At 38.9% G+C, this 16,718-nt stretch overlaps 1 protein-coding gene across 4 annotated transcripts in view; it reads right to left on the bottom strand.

Moving 5' to 3' along the window:
- The window catches only part of ADK (adenosine kinase), a 487,490-nt gene that overhangs the window by 447,120 nt on the left and 23,652 nt on the right, over nucleotides 1-16,718 (bottom strand). The window contains exon 1 of one of the 4 annotated variants that reach the window (XM_082854022.1): nucleotides 14,127-14,254. The exons of the other annotated variants lie outside the window; for them this stretch is intronic. Within the exon in view, the coding sequence (XP_082710148.1) occupies nucleotides 14,127-14,140 (14 nt within the window). The 5' untranslated portion in view covers nucleotides 14,141-14,254. Of the gene's footprint in view, nucleotides 1-14,126; nucleotides 14,255-16,718 lie in introns of those variants that run through there. 4 annotated transcript variants of the gene reach the window in all.

The raw sequence follows: 16,718 nt of genomic DNA on the forward strand, positions 1-16,718 counted from the left end.
CTGAATATGCAATTAGGAGAAATTTGTCCCTTTTTCTATTTAAAGAAAAATGATGGGGGAGGGATAAAAGACAAGGCATTTATTTATTCACACGGGCATCTGTAATCAAAATAAAAGTCTAATATAAAAAGAAAATAAGTGCTTAGAAAATGAAGGATCAACAGGCAGATACAATAAAACGTGACCATAATTTCATTAGGGACTTCTCTGCCTGATTTCTGTATTATTAGTCAAACAATAAAAACTCTTAGAACTTGTTTATTTTTCTTTAAAAAAGCACAGGGGAGCTGCTTGGTTGTTTCTTTTTATTCACACTTTTTAAGTGTTCAGTTCAATATATACAGTAATGTAACCACCACCAAAATCAAAATATGAAACATTTCCATCATCACAAAAAAATATCCTCCTGTCCCCATGTCAGTCTCTCCATCCCCCACTGGTCCCCTCAAGGTTTTTTTGTTTTGGGTTTTTTTTTTTTGCGGTACGCGGGCCTCTCACTGTTGTGGCCTCTCCCGTTGCGGAGCACAGGCTCCAGATGTGCAGGCCCAGCAGCCATGGCTCACGGGCCTAGCCGCTCCGCGGCATGTAGGATCCTCCAGACCAGGGCACGAACCCGTGTCCCCTGCTTCGGCAGGCGGACTCTCAACGACTGCGCCACCAGGGAAGCCCCCCTCTTGGTTTTAAGGAATGTAACTGTGATACTTCTTTTTAAGCAGTCAGTCCTTTGCACATCTCCTGCATTCTCAAAATAGTTCATAACACTCTATTTGAAAATTTATTAAAAATAATATTATCAAATTAATTTAACCTCTCTGGGCCTATGGTTTCTACAAAGAATTATGGGGGAAAATGAGCACACTGAATCACAATAACCATGTTTAAACTCATTCCTAAACTTATTTGTCCAACAAAACCTTTGCTTATGGAGAAGAATATGTAAAATGTGATTCAGAGCTCCGCGTGTAAAGGACAAAAGAGGAAGAACTTATACACTGACTACTGTTCCTCACTGCAAGAAGTACACAGCATATGTACTTGATGAGAGATGCTGTCAAGTTGGAATTGTCCGGAGCCTGTGTGGAACCTGTTGCAGCAACAATGGCTAAGGTAAGAGGTGGGGACAATAAAATTTAAAACAGCAGATAAAAGGTGTCTTCAAACAGTAAGTTAAGTAAAAACTATACAATTATTTCCAAAAGCAAATAAGTTTAAACTACTCACGTCGCTTTCCTCTCCATCAGTGTACGTAAATGAGAAACTATTATATGATTTCATTCTAGTATGACAAATTAACTTTGTTAAAAACACTAATTCTTCAAAATGGCTAGTTTCCTAAATACAAACTAGTGTCCACGCCAGTAAATACTGTATCACCCTTCTTAAACAATGAAGATACTATTTAAGTAAGCATTTACTTTGAACTTGTCCTATTAGATGTGAACAAGATGGGGGCTGGTCTATGGCCAAAAACTATGACTAACTCATACTAGGATTATTATTTTGTTCCAAATGTTAGCAATGTCTTTTTCCTGGAATGGATGCTAGGATGAAAGATTCTGAATGACTTTTTCTTTCTTTCTTTTTTTTTTTTGGTCAGTAATTTTGAAGTGTCTCATAATTCAGGCTCCATCCAACATAAACCTATACTATAATTATTATTTTGTTAGACAACCTACAAATACTACACACTGACGTAGAGATTACGTAAAAGATCCTGAGAAAACTTTGTCTTGTTTATTGATATATTGATATTGATTAGCCCTCTGGTCAGCAAAAATATTTACTTACATCTGGTGCCAGAATAAACACTATTGATGAGTGTCCTTAACTGTTACAGCAATCATCCCCTTTTTAAATTCAGAAAACTCAACTTTATATGTGATTCCTCTCTCTCCATCAATAAGCACCATTCTTAGTAGTAACTGCATCTTCCTGGTTTGTTCCAACAGTTCATCTACCAGGAACCCCACAACACCCGACTGGCGCTGCCTTTAACTAGGTCCTCTACAGACCTTGCCTAAATTCCTACACTGCTGCTATTTTTTTAGCCACAATAAATCCTGTACAATATCACCGAATTATATTATTTAAACAAATAATGATATTTTTCCACTTAAAAGTTATTCCCCTTACAACTATGTAGAGGATAAAATACAAAACATAAAGGACATTGAGTCTAGCTGGAACCTACAATATTTCATCAAATCTGAGATGCCATGAATCATAAGATTCCAACTTCCCATGGAGATTGCAAGGCATAAATGCATCTGAGAGATGTTAAAATGTGAAGAAATGTGCATTATTACAATCACTGAAATACAGTGCCTCTCTAACTTTATCTCTCACCATTCTAACACATACAATCCATTTTCCAATCATAATACCTCACTGTGCCCTGAAAAAGACTGACTGTAAGGTCCTTCCCCTATACTTCTGTGCCTAGCAAACGCCCATTCACCTTTTTAAAATTTCTCGTATGCCAGCTCTCTTAGAAAATCTTTTCTGCCCAACTCGTACCTAAGGATTCCCATGTAAAAGTGTACAGGCTGTCCCCTGGACAACTCCAAAGGGTGCAGTTCACAATGTGAATGATAGCTCCTATAAACTAAGGCACTGCTGCCCACCTCCTAGTTTTACTCATTCCTCCTCCCTAGATTCTGTTAAGTTCCTTGATGAACTTTTAATCAATTTTAAGGGTTGCTTTGTACTTTATCTCAATCAATTTATCTCAACATAAAAGATAAAGTTGTTTTTTTTTTTTTAACCTTAATTACATTTGTATTCTCAATAGCTGGCATATGATAATCACAAGGGCCTTGAGGGATTTTTCGATTCCAGGTTCTAACTTCTATCAACAGACTGCTGCTTATCTCAGGCTCCCATAGATCAGGACTGGGTCTAGAGTAAGGTTAAATTTTAAAGGTACTTATTACGTCAAAGGTCAAATAATAGAACACTAATTCAAAATAGGTTGTAATAGAGTTCCCTGATGGCCTAGTGGCGAGGATTCCAGGCCTTCACTGCCGTGGCCCGGGTTCAATCCCTGGTCAGGGAACTGAGATCCCACAAGCTGCACAGCATGGCCAAAAAGAAAGCAACAACAACAACAACAACAAAATAGGTTGTGGTAAGTTAAAAATGAATATTGCACTTCCTAATGCAATCACCAAATGACAACACAACAAGGTATAGCTAAAAAACCCAATAGACAACATAAAATGAAAAATTAAAATATAGTCAATTTAGAAAAAAAAGCAGGAAAGACATAATAACACATAGGATAAATGGAAAACAAAAGATGGTATACTTAAACCCAACCATATTAGTAGTCACACTAAATGTAAATGGATAAACACTGCAATTGAAAAATAAAGACTGTCACACTGGATTAAAAAAAACGCCATTTACTATAGATACACTTTAAATATAAAGACAGAGAGAATTTAAAAACAAAAAGCTTGGATAAAAAGACATACCATGCAAATACTAATCATAAAAAACCTACAGTGGCTATATTAATATCAAAAAAGGCAGACATCACCAGATATAAAATGATTTCATAAAAATAAGCAGGTCAGGGCTTCCCTGGTAGCGCAGTGGTTGAGAGTCGGCCTGCCGATGCTGGGGACACGGGTTCTTGCCCTGGTCTGGGAAGATCCCACATGCCACGGAGTGGCTGGGCCCGTGAGCCATGGCCGCTGAGCCTGCGCGTCCAGAGCCTGTGCTCCACAGCGGGAGAGGCCACAACAGTGAGAGGCAAAAAAAAAAAAAGCAGGTCAATTCACCAAGAAACAAAATAAATGCCTTCAAAATACTTAAAAAAAAAAAAAAAAACCTGAGAGAAACACAAGAAATAGACAAATTCACAGTCTTAGTTAATTGTAACACCCCTCTTTTAGTAGTTAGTAAAACAGACAACACAAAAATAAGTTAGGGAATCACACTACTGGATATTTATCCTAGAGAAATGAAAACTTAAGTTTACACAGAAATGTGTACACAAATGTTCATAACAGCTTTACTGGTAATAGTAAACAATTGGAAACAACCCAAATGTCCTTCAATAGGTAACTAGGTAAAGAAACTGTGGTACACCCATACAATGGACTAATATTCAGCATTAAAAAGGAATGAACTATGATACAACTTGGATAGATCTCAAAGGCACTATAGTGAGTGAAAATAAAAGCCTTATCTATGTGTTACCTACTGTAAAATTCTATTTATATACCACTCTCAAAATGACAAAATTACATTGAGAACGGATCAAGAGTTGCCAACTGTTAAGGCTGGGGGGGAGGGTGTGACCATATAGGGATAACACAAAGGAGTTTCTTTGTGGTGACAGAATAGTTTAATACCCTAATTGTGTTAATCTGGAATCTGGACATGATAAAATTTCGAGGAACTACACACCACCACCATGTCAATAAAAGGCAGTGTATGCAAAGACTGGTGACATTCTAATAACATCTATAGTCAACTTAATAGTACTATACCAACATCAATTTCCTGGTTTTGCTAAGATACTGTGGTTTTATAAGTTTTATCATTGGGGGAAGTTGGGTGAAGAGTGCATAGGAACTCTCTGTACTCTTTTTGCAACTTCTTGCGAGTCTTTCAAAATCAAAAAAAAAAAAAAAAAACCTTGTAAAGTATTTTAAAAGAAAGAAAAAGTAAGAATATTTTTAAATGTTTAAGAAACAATTAGGGTGATAACATCAGGAATGGCAGAATAAAGGCCTCCAAAAATCCTCTCTTCCATAAAAGCAACAAGAACACTAGCAAAAAAAGTCAAAATCAACACTTTCAGAACTCCACATATTAACCAAAGGCTTGCAACACCTGAGGAGCATTTATTCAAGGGGAAAAAAAAGGCTGAATCTCAGTAAAAACAGCAAGCTTTGTGGCATTTTAACTTGCCCTATTCCCATCCCCCCTAACCAGCTCCAAGGCAGCCTTAAAAGCAACAGCCCCAAAACACAGTGGAAACCAGGGGCCTACCAGCCACTGGATGAGCTGGAACAGAACTGGAGCTCTTTCAAAGCCCCATTTTCAGAAAAGTGCTATTATTTGAGCTTACTGGCAGTTACCCGAAAAACTCCTACTCCAAGATTTCTCATTATTTGACCTGACTCAGAGTTTCCCCAGTACTAACAGCCTTTTCCCCCGGGGCATTTGTCAAAAACAATTGGCTGCAATTGTTTAACACCCCAGCCATCTGAAGCAGTTGGGACAAACAAGCAGCTAACCAAAAAAACTTAAAAGGAAAAGTGGGGCATGAGATATCCATAAGGGGTTTTGAAAAGTTCTGAATATTCCTGAGAATCTAGGAGACCATGTATTATACATGTGCCCTGGCCTGTGGGCATGCTCAAGAAAGACCTGAAAAGGTACTAAGCAATCATCTCTGAGCATGAGGCTCTGCACAAGCAGGAAATAGAGGCTATGGCAGCATTGTAAGCCTGGCTGGGCACTGAAGGTATGCCTCATCAAGCACATACAGCCTCTCGGCAGATACTGCTAGACAAAAACAAAGTATTGGCAAGAACGCAGAAAAATTGGAATCCACATTGCTGGTGGAGACATAAAATGATGCTGCCAGCTTGACAAAAAAGTTTGGCAATTCTTCAAAGAAATAAACATAAAGTTACCATATGACCCAGCAATTCCACTCCTAAGTATATACTCAGGAGAAATTAAAACATGTGACAGGGCTTCCCTGGTGGCACAGTGGTTGAGAGTCCGCCTGCCAATGCAGAGTACACGGATTCGTGCCCCGGTCCGGGAAGATGCCGCGGAGCGGCTGGGCCCGTGAGCCATGGCCGCTGAGCCTGCGCATCCAGAGCCTGTGCTCCGCAACGGGAGAGGCCACAACAGTGAGAGGCCTGCGTACCGCAAAAAAAAAAAAAAAACATGTGACATCACAAAAACTTGGACATGAACGTTTATAGCAGCATTATTCATAACAGCCAAAAAGTGGAAATAAAAATATCCATCAACTGATGGATAAACAGAATGTGGTCTATACATACAATGGAATATTATTCAGCCATAACAAGGAATGAAATACTGATACATGTAACAACATAGATGAACTTTGAAAACATTGTACTCAGTGAAGGAAGCCAGGCACAAAAGCCCAAATATATGATTCCACTTATGAAATGTCCAGAATATGGCAAATTCAAAGAGACAATGTAGATTAGTGGTTACCAGGGGATGGGCAGGGGAAATGGAGAGTAACTACTAACAGGTATGAGGCTTCATTTGGGGATGATGGAAAAGTTCTGAAATTAGATAGTAGTGATGGAGGTAAAACCCTGTGAATATCCTAAAAACCACTGAGCTGTACAGTTTTAAATGGTACATTTTATGGCATGTGAATTATATCACAATTTAATAATTAATAATAATTAGTTAATAATTAAGTAAATAAAACAATGAAACTAATTGGTATTTATAGAACAATACACCCAACAACTGCAATATTCATTTACTGAATAAACGATGTGTAAAACAACTACACTGAAAGCCTCAAAATATTGCTGAGTGAAATTAAAGACTTTAAAAACACATGTAGGGCTTCCCTGGTGGCGCAATGGTTAAGAATCCACCTGCCAACACAGGGAGCACAGGTTCAAGCCCTGGTCCAGGAAGATCCCACATGCCGCAAAGCAGCTAAGCCCGTGCACCACAACTACTTAGTTAAAAAAGTACTGAGAGGGGAACATTTTGTATATGAAATGCACATGTTAGAAAACAAGAAAGGTTTAAAATCAATGGTCTAAACTTCTAACTCAAAACAAAATGGAAAAATAGTAAATTAAATCCCAAAGAGCAGAAGAAAATAAAAATATGACAGCAAAAATAAACCAAATAGATTAAATAAATGAATGAATGAATGAAATAGAAAACTATTACCAAAATAGAAGTTCAACAAAACCCAAATCTGGGCTTTTGAAAAGATTAATACATTTGATAAACCCCTAACAAGACTGATCCCAAAAAGTTAAAAAAAAAAAAAAGGCATGGGAGGAGTACTAATACCAGGAATGAAAAAGGGGACATAAAACAGTTCCTACAGGCAGTAATAGTATACTATGAACATCTTTTTAACAATCCAACAATTCTGAATAAATTTCTTTAAAAATGCAGCTTACCAAAACTGACACAGGAAAAAATGTTAAATCTGAATACTCATTTATCATTTCTTTAATAAGAAATCAAAATTTGTAATTTAAAACCTTTCACCCCTTCATCCAAAAAATATTCCAGGCCCAGTTGGCTTCACTGCTAAATTCTATCAAAAATTTAAAGAAACAGCACCAAGCTTACAAAGCTACAATAATTAAGAAAGTGTGGTATTGGTGTAACAATATACAAATAGGTCAACAGATGAGAACAGTGAGTCCAGGAAAAGTCCTACATCTATCTACTCTATTGACTGAAAATCCTTTTGAGGAAACCCTTACACCATAGCAAAAAATCAGCTTAAGATGGATCTTAGACCTAAATGTGAAGGTTGAAACTGCAAGGCTTCCAGAAGAAAACATAAGAAGAAGGAAAGATTTCTAAGAACCCAAAAGGTAATAAACAAAATAAATCAATGAATTCAATTTCAAATTTTAAAACTTCTGCTCCCAAAAGACACTGTTACGAAAATGAAAAGACATGTCTTTTTTGCTTATTTGCTACATAGGAAGGTATGTATGTTTGTTTGTAATATCTAACAAATAACTTATATCTGAAGTATTGAAAGAATTACAAATCAGCAACAAAAAGACAACTTATATTTACAAATATGGGTAAGACCTGAACTGGCAGTTCTAAAGAAAAGATAAGCAAATGGTCTATAATCACATTATTAGCAATCAATGAACTAAAACTACAATGAAATGTAACTACACATCCATCAGAATGGCTAAAATCAAAAATGCCAAACACTGTCAAGAAAGTGGATTAACTGGAACTCTTATAACACTGAATGTTTAAAGTATTTTGTTTTCTATTTTAGAAAACAGTTTGGTGGTTTCTGAAGTTAAACATACATCTACCCTAGAACACAGCAATTCCACACCTGGGCATTTACCCACGTCCACACGAATGTTCATGGCAGCTTCATTTACAATAATCAAACCCTGAAAACAAGCCAAAGTCCATCAACAGAATTGTTGCTATATCCATATAATGGAATCTTACTCAGCAGTGAAAAGGAACAAACTATTAACACACACATCAAAATGGATGAATATCAACATTGTTACTGAACAACAGTAATCAGATAAAATAATCAGACACAAATAGTACTTACCGTATGATTCCATTTATATGAAGTTATAGAATATACAAAACTAATCTCTACTAATAGAAGCCAGAAAATGGTTGCCTGGATGGTGCAGGGAATGAGACTGACTGAAAAGAGGCAGAAGGGACTTCCCTGGTGGTCCAGTGGGTAAGACTCCGGGTTCCCAATGCAGGGGGCCCGGGTTCAATCCCTGGTCAGGGAACTAGATCCCACATGCATGCTGGCAACTAAGAGTTCGCATGTAGCAACTAAGAAGTCGGCATGCTGCAACTAAGAAGCCCACATGCAGCAACTAAGACCGGGTGCAGCCAAAATAAATAAATACATATTTTTAAAAAAAGAAGAGACAGGAAAGAACTTTCTAGGAGATGAACATGTCTTGTAAGTTGGTCTGGGTGGTGTTTTACACAAATACTTTTTTTTCCCCAAAATACAGTGAACTTAGGATCTGTGATTTTACTATATATGAATTATACTGTTGGTATTTTTTTTTTAAGTAAACAAACTAGGAAAATATTTGTGTCCCTTAGGCTATGTAAGGCCAGTCCTTCCATTTAAGCCTGTGCATACTGGCATGCCTTCTTGCAAACTCAAGGAAATAATCTCTTCCCTCTGTCCAGCATCATCTGTTTTTTCACTTTCTACTGGATCATTCTTTTCAGCATACAAATATGCTGAAACTCCTGCCCCTCCCTCCCAGAAAACCTCAAAGACACATATATGTCCAACTATTATTTCCCTGCTCCCCATTACAGTAAGAACACTTCTAAAAGATTGTGCTATTAAATAGCAAGGTTCCCTAAACAAGATAAAATCATTAATTTAAAATTCAACTTTCAGGAGCACATGTGAGACATACTAATGACTAACACATAGCAATTTGCAGCTTATAAAGCATTTTTATGTATGTTATTGCCTTTAAATCCTCACAATAACTCTGTAGTGTAGGTATTGCTATTATCTGTTTCAGAGAAACAAAAGGTTCAGCAAAGTTCTATAACCTGCCAAAGGTCAGACAACAAATAAATGATACCTAACTTCAAATCATGTGCTTTCTTGTTCAATATACTACTCTGAGACAGTAAGAACTCTAAACACAATAAAAATGTCTGACCAATGAAAAATATCCAAATCTAGCCAAAATAAGCTAATATTCCATCATCTTATGGTCGTATTTCAAGTAACATTTCAACAACCAAAATCTACTACAACAAAATTATTATAGTGTGTAAGTAGGTGACTAGATAATTTATTATCCAAATGGGATACTTTTGAGAATAAAGGAAGAGCTATTAATAATTATGCCAGGATAAAAGGCATGATCCAGGACTGTCTTGGACAAACTGGGACATATGGTCATCCTATTTATAAGCCAGCTATTCTATGTGAAAATAAGAATTCAGACTTACGTTTTATTACAGTATTTTTTTAAATAACGTTTTAAAACCGAGTAGGTATGAAGAGGTAAATAGGCGTGATTGTTAACCAATGTTACAGGACAGGGTTAACATTTAAACAGTCTAGACATTTTGGTTCCATTTCATCTTTGACAGTTCTGCTTAATATAGCAATACTGTGGCTGGAAAGATTTGGAATTAGAAAACCTTGTATGTTTTTTCAAACAAAGATGACCTATTTATAAATAAGTATTAACAGCTGACATTGCAGTTCTCCAAAGGAAGGATTCCTGCTTTAGTTCTTCAAAATATTTCATAAATCAAACAATTTCATTTTTCATTTTATTTTAAAAATTCATTAGCCTCACTAAGAAGTCTCATGGCATAAAAAAGTTTGTACAGTAATATGAAATTTATAATTCTTAAGACACAAGTCCTGAAAATGAGTTTGAAAATTCTGTTTAAAGGCTCTAAAGAAACCAAATCAACAAAACAAGGCAGTTTCAGTCTTAGCCAGAATTTAGTCTCGATATGAATGTTCTCCATCTGAGTGGCTTGGCAGATCCTACTGGATGTACCTCAAAGTCTTGAGTGTTAGGAGAAAAATACCCTAGGACCCCACCCACAGCCCACATAAATTTCCCAATGTAGGCTTAACCCACAGAAGTGGTTACAGAATTATCATGTAGGGCAGTCATGTCAAGTCCCAGAATAGTCTTAAACCAAACCTGACCTGTCTGAGAAAGCCAAAGAATTGGGTTCCTCAGCTCTACAGCGAACACTCTCCCTGTCTCCCTACCTCATTTTCCCAGTCTTCCCTGGCACAAACTCAAGCTGTAAGCAATGCCCAAAACCAGATGAGATATTCATGTCAGGAAGGCAATATTCATAGGAGTATTTTGAAATACTGTTGGCTCAGTGAAAAGTGCATAATGTAGGAGTTAGGAGACCTAAATTCTCTCTTAAGCTCTATCATTGCCAAACTAGGATATATCACTTCACTTTGGGCCTCAAGGTCCAGTATAGAGAAAGAAAAAGAGTAAAATGGTGACTTCCCTGGTGGTGCAGCGGTTAAGAATCCACCTGCTAATGCAAGGGACAAGGGTTCGATCCCTGGTCGGGGAAGATCCCACACGCCACCGAGCAACTAAGCCCGTGCACCACAACTACTGAGCCTGTGCTCTAGAGCCCGCGAGCCACAACTACTGAGCCCGCGTGCCCCAACTACTGAAGCCCACGTACATAGAGCCCGTGTTCTGCAACAAGAGAAGCTACTGCACCACAACAATGAATAGCCCCCGCTCGCCACAACTAGAGAAAAGCCCACGCACAGCAACTAAGAGCCAACGCAGCCAAAAATAAATAAAATTAAAAAAAAAAATTAAGAGGAAAAAAAAAAGAGTAAAATGCTCTCTAAGATTCTCTTCTAGTCCTGACATTCTACATTTTCCTATGTCTCCTGAATTTTAACTCAAGGGTCAACTTTCCTGTTGGGGCAATTAAAAATGTTTTATCATTTCTCACATGAAGACAAGCTGGAATCTGATATACGTAATCTGATAATCGGTTTTACAGGCTGTAAACTCTTCATTAGTAATGGTGTAGTAGAGTAGAATACAAATAATAGTAAAAGTCAAAGAGACAGTCGAATTCTCCAGCCAAACTTATTCAAAGATTAAAAATTTTTTTTTAATTCTTTTGATTTAAATCATATTTAGGAATTCCTAATAGCTGAATGCTACACCGGAAAGGGCACTGAACTAGGTATCTAGAGAGCTGGGTTCTACTTCAAGATATGCAACTACTTGTGTGAACCTTAACAAATCATAGTATCTCTTGGCTTCAGTTTCTTCAACTGTAAAATGAGGGAATTAGGTCAGTTCACTTCCTGTTTAAAAAATCTAAGATTTAAACATTTATTTTCAGACGACACCATTCTCTAAGGGGACCAAATTGCTTTCAACAAGAAGAGAATACTCCATTTATAAAACATCTTAAAATATAAGAACACTTTCATATCTAACCAGCAACGCTGTGGAATACATATTTGTATCACCATCACTGAGTATTTCATTAAACAAATGTCCAGAGAAGGAAAGAAGAGAAAAAGAAGATCAGTAACTCAGAAAAATACCCTCAATTAGAACCTAGGTGTGTTGACCACTGGCCCTCACTAGTTTCCAATCCTATTGATGTATTCTGTGGTAGTCATTGCGAGGAGTCACATATTACTATATTTAGCAGCAATTATTTTAAGTGTGGTATAAAAAACAACAATGGACACGAAGTCAGATTTTGATAGCTTGGTGACCTTGATCATTCTCCTCACCAGTTTTTAAAGCAAGTAAGCAGTACCCATCCTTTCGGCTACCGTTAAACTGGGTACAAAATGGGTATATGCCTAACATCATAAACGTGAAAACTAAAGGTATGACAAAACTGCATTAAATGCAGTCCTCACTGGGAACCAGCTGGTATCTGTAGGATTACCAAACCATTTTAAAACTGTCACCACATATATAGAGTTGCTTCAACTTCAGTAGTCTCCCTGCCTACTCCTAAACCTAAGTTATTAAGTTCCTTGGAGGACTACAGGAAAGCAAGAGAGTTACTATAGCTGTCTCTCAGAATACTCTAAAATTTTTGTTCACAGAAGCAGTTTTTTCAGGAAATTTAAGTAGTATGTTGTTTTTATAAAGGTATCATGCAGAGCACTGTATAATGGATATCTGGATTCAGTTCCTAACTCTGCCACTGATTTTGCACAAGGCACTCAAGTCTTCTTGGTCTCAGTTTCCTCAGGTATAAATGTGGTAGCTGGGTTTAGATAATATCTAAAAATCTTTTTTTGAGTCATGTCACTATAGTTGAAGTCTATGTAAAATGTAGACTAACATCTGAAGAAACAAGGATAAATGTAACTATTAGTAGTTATCTATCCTTCCACAAGTCAAATAAGGCTGGTATTAACCTTTAAATTTTAATACAACCACCATTCTACCCCTACCTTAAAAAATACATCCTACTGTCACTGGCCGAGCGGCAGAAGCTTTATATTTGGGTTTTTCTCCACTGAAGAGTAGCCAGGAATATGATGATGGATTAATATCCAGTCCACATAAGAAGTGTCCCTTAACATAGACAGTATTTGACCCACACTCCTAATTAGTAGTCGGCTACAATGATGGGAGTTGGGAGTGGGGAGAGGGAGCAGTGACTAGGTTTAACAGCATAATCCTAATTCATCGTAAAATACTGTTAGCATTAAAATATAGACTTATATGTCCCAATACAATTTATTGTGAAATCTTTCCATGTTGATCTCCACATTTCAGTACCCCAATTCCTCCTTCTGCATAATGAGGTAAATACTCTTTGTGTTAATATAGAATTACGCAATTTAAGAGAAACTGCATCCCAGTTCAGCACAGTTACGTCTTACTTTAACTTCCCTGAGGGTCAGGTTCTCGAGTCATTTCTTAAACACTGTGTAGTCAAATTCACCACTGAGAAACCATTAAATCACCACGATTTAGGCTGCTGGAAGCTCATAAACCAAAATTTAACTAATTTTATTCTCTTCACATTTGTGCTGGGGCCTCCCTTTCTCTGGGACAATGAAGGCCAAGGTCTACTTTAAAAGAGGCAGTTCAGAACACTGAGTAAATAAGGCAATTTACCTCTTTTTATAAATAGTTTCATCAGCATAAGGTAAACATTCAGTCAGTGCTACCCGCAGACATTGGACAGGGCCATTATCCTGTCGCCATTACCAAAAAAGAACCTTCCAAACTCTGGAAGAGCAATTGAAGGAAGCCTCTCTTTTATTGCTCTCATTGTATACCTACCACCTCATAAAACCCACATTGCGTGTGACTCTCAGATAAAAGTAGGTAAACAGATGGTACCTGGGGAACCAGAGTACTAATTCCAGTCATAAGCATTTTTGGGACACACAATTTCACAACTTGGGGGCAATCTACCTGCATCAAACGGCCAACTTTGCAGGTCTGCACTGGGCCACCAACGAAGTTGTCAGAGGGCATGACACGCGGGCATGGACACGCCCTGTGCACGTCACACTTCCCCAGGCCTCGGGCTATCCCGGGGGAGGGAAAATAGCTACATTTTCACGAGAAACCCACTACGCTCACCTGCAAGCTTCAAACCCTGTAATCTGGGTAAGGGTCACCTCAGCGGTGCGGCTGCTCGCAGGGCTCCGCCATGTGCCTCAGCCCCCAAAACTTCTGAGGAAGGCAGAAATGACCAAATGAAAAGTGCAGAGAGAGCCTCCAACATGAGGGGGACCGGTGGCATTGGGAGGCTCCACAACACCCAAGAGAAGGGGCGACAGTTCTCCGGCAGCCAGGAGGCTAATGCCCAGCAAGCGCGCAGTTTAAGCTGCCGCTCTGTCTCATTACCTGATGGCCGTCATGGCTTCACCTTCTTGCCCCACGCAACAGCGTTCGCGTCCGATGCTCTGCGTCCGCACGGGCGGCAGCAGCAGGTACCACAGCCACTGCTCCTGGGCTCAGGCACTCAGCGACGGGGAGCGCGTCCTCACATACCCGGCGCGCGGGCGGCCCCCGCTGAGCCGGCCGCACGCGCTGATTGGCCGAGCCCGGAAGGGGCGGGCGCTCCGCCCCGGGCCCGCGGCCCGAGACTAGCCCAGGCCGCCTCGGGCAACTGCAAGCCGCCCGCGCGTCTCCTGCCGGCGCGCGGGCTAGCGGGCTGGCTAGCGGGCGCGGTGGCCATCTTGAGTCCTGGTAACAGAGTTCCCCCCCACACACTCCTGGCTTACGGGGCACGAGGATGGGTGCCCGCCTCAAAAATGGCCGCTCCGAAAGGCAACCGGCTTATCAGTCACATGGCCCTGTCTACCTCGGCCAGCCCAGGTCGCCTTAACAGGACTTGGGACAGGGACGGAGTCAGGGCAGTCTTTGGGGATGGGGTTTAACAGCCTGAAAAACCATCTGCAGAAAAGCAGCAGCCGCCTGGGAAACCTCAGTCCGGGTAGAATCGATCGCGTGGCAACAGCAGCACATGTCTTAATTCGAACTCGCAGCCTTTAAGAGTCAAATGCTGAGTCTTGTGGTCCCCAAACGTTTTTGAACTTCAGAAACACTTAAAACAAGTTATTTAATACAGAAGTGTCCATGGTCTCACTATAAACCTGTGAATCAGAACCTAGAAAGGTGAGGCCCATACATTGGTATTTTTAGCAAGTTCCCGGGTGATCCAGGTACACGTGTAAAGTTTTAAAACCTCTGGGCCAAACTAGCCCACTCAGACTATCCTGCTTGACATACTAATTGTCAGACTTCCTCACTTTTCTGAAAAGTACGAAGCGCTCTGAAGTAAGCATCTAATGCCATAGGGAAAAAATTGGAAGAACCCTAACTCTTGGAGCTAGCCTTACAATTTAGTGGGGGTTAAAGGATTTAAGAAACTGATTCTGAACCACTAATAAAAGGTAAAAGGCTTTCCTTGTGCAGCGGTTAAGAATCCGCCTGCCAATGCAGGGGACACGGTTCGATGTGTCAAGACCCAACACAGCCAAACATACATAAATAAATAAATAAATAAATAAAAAGACAGGTAAATCAATTCCAACTGCAGGAAGGGTAGAATGGAGGATAATCAGTAAACGCTTTATGACCTAAATAGCTTTTTTTATTCCCTCTTTATGCTCTGTGCAAATATTTATATAAACAGACCACAACCTCCAGTGGCATTCATTTACTAACCATCTGGATGGTGATCAAGTCCATAAGTGTGAAATCACTTACGTTAGAAACACAATCCAAGGCTTCCCTGGTGGCCCAGTGGTTAAGAATTCACCTGCCACTGCAGGACACATGGGTTCAAGCCCCCATGGGGAAAGATCTAACATGCTGCAGAGCAGCTAAACCCGTGAGCCACAACTACTGGGCCTGTGTTCTAGAGCCCGCGAGCCGCAACTACTGGGCCAGCGTGCCACAACTACTGAAGCCCGCGCACCTAGAGCCACGCTCTGCAACAAAAGAAGCTACCACAATGGGAAGCCCCGTGCACCACAACAAAGAGTAGCCCCGCTCGCGGCAACTAGAGAAAGCCCGCACAGCAACGAAGACCCAACGAGCCAAAAATAAATAAATAATAAAGTAAATAAATTAAAAAAAAAACACGATCCAACATGTGATACTGAATTCTGCATACTGTGACTGAAGGAACTGAATTTTTATTTAATTTTAATTAGCTTAAATTTTAAAACCAAAAGGTAAAATATTTTTCCATTAAACACAATTTTGTTTTCATTGCACTACATTTCACCTTTTAACTGCGAAAAATTTAGCATCCAAACTGAGACACTGTAAATATAAAATGCATACTGAATTTTTCAAGACTTAGTACAAAAAAAATACAGAATATCTCAGTAATAAATTTTGTACTGATTACATGTTGAAATAATACTTAGCTACGCTGGGTTAAATAAAATATATTAAGATTAATTTAAACTGTTTCTTTTTACTTTTTTAATGTGACTACTAGAAATTTTTTAATTTTATGTCTTGCATTATATTTCTACCTGACAGTGCTGTTCTACTAAGTTAGCCTTGCTTTTTTCTTACCTATCATTGCCCCATGACAGAATAATTATGCTCACTAAATGAAATTAGTAAAGACCAATTTATACAAATCCCTCATTCCTTACTAACCATCTGAAACATCAAGTATTCCAAAGGATTTCAAGTTTCCTTTGAAAATGCTTTTTTTTTTTTTAGCATTTTTCTCTTTAGTTTGGAAAATCCTATCTAGAATGAAGCCATGTACTATAAATTTGATGTGTTCAGTCCATGAGTAAAGGCTATTAAAAACAGAGCTATACTTTGGGACTTTGACCAAATGTCCACAAGCAGAAGTAGTCATTTGTTCCTCTGGATTAAACAAGATCTGAATCAAAGCAGCTGCAGAATAGCAATTTGAAGCAGGGGAGACACTGACTAATTCAACAGTTTGCCTCCTCCTCTCAT

The sequence above is a fragment of the Leucopleurus acutus genome (assembly GCF_964270905.1).
Source record: "Leucopleurus acutus genome assembly, chromosome: 14".
NCBI classification, from domain to species: Eukaryota; Metazoa; Chordata; class Mammalia; order Artiodactyla; family Delphinidae; genus Leucopleurus; species Leucopleurus acutus.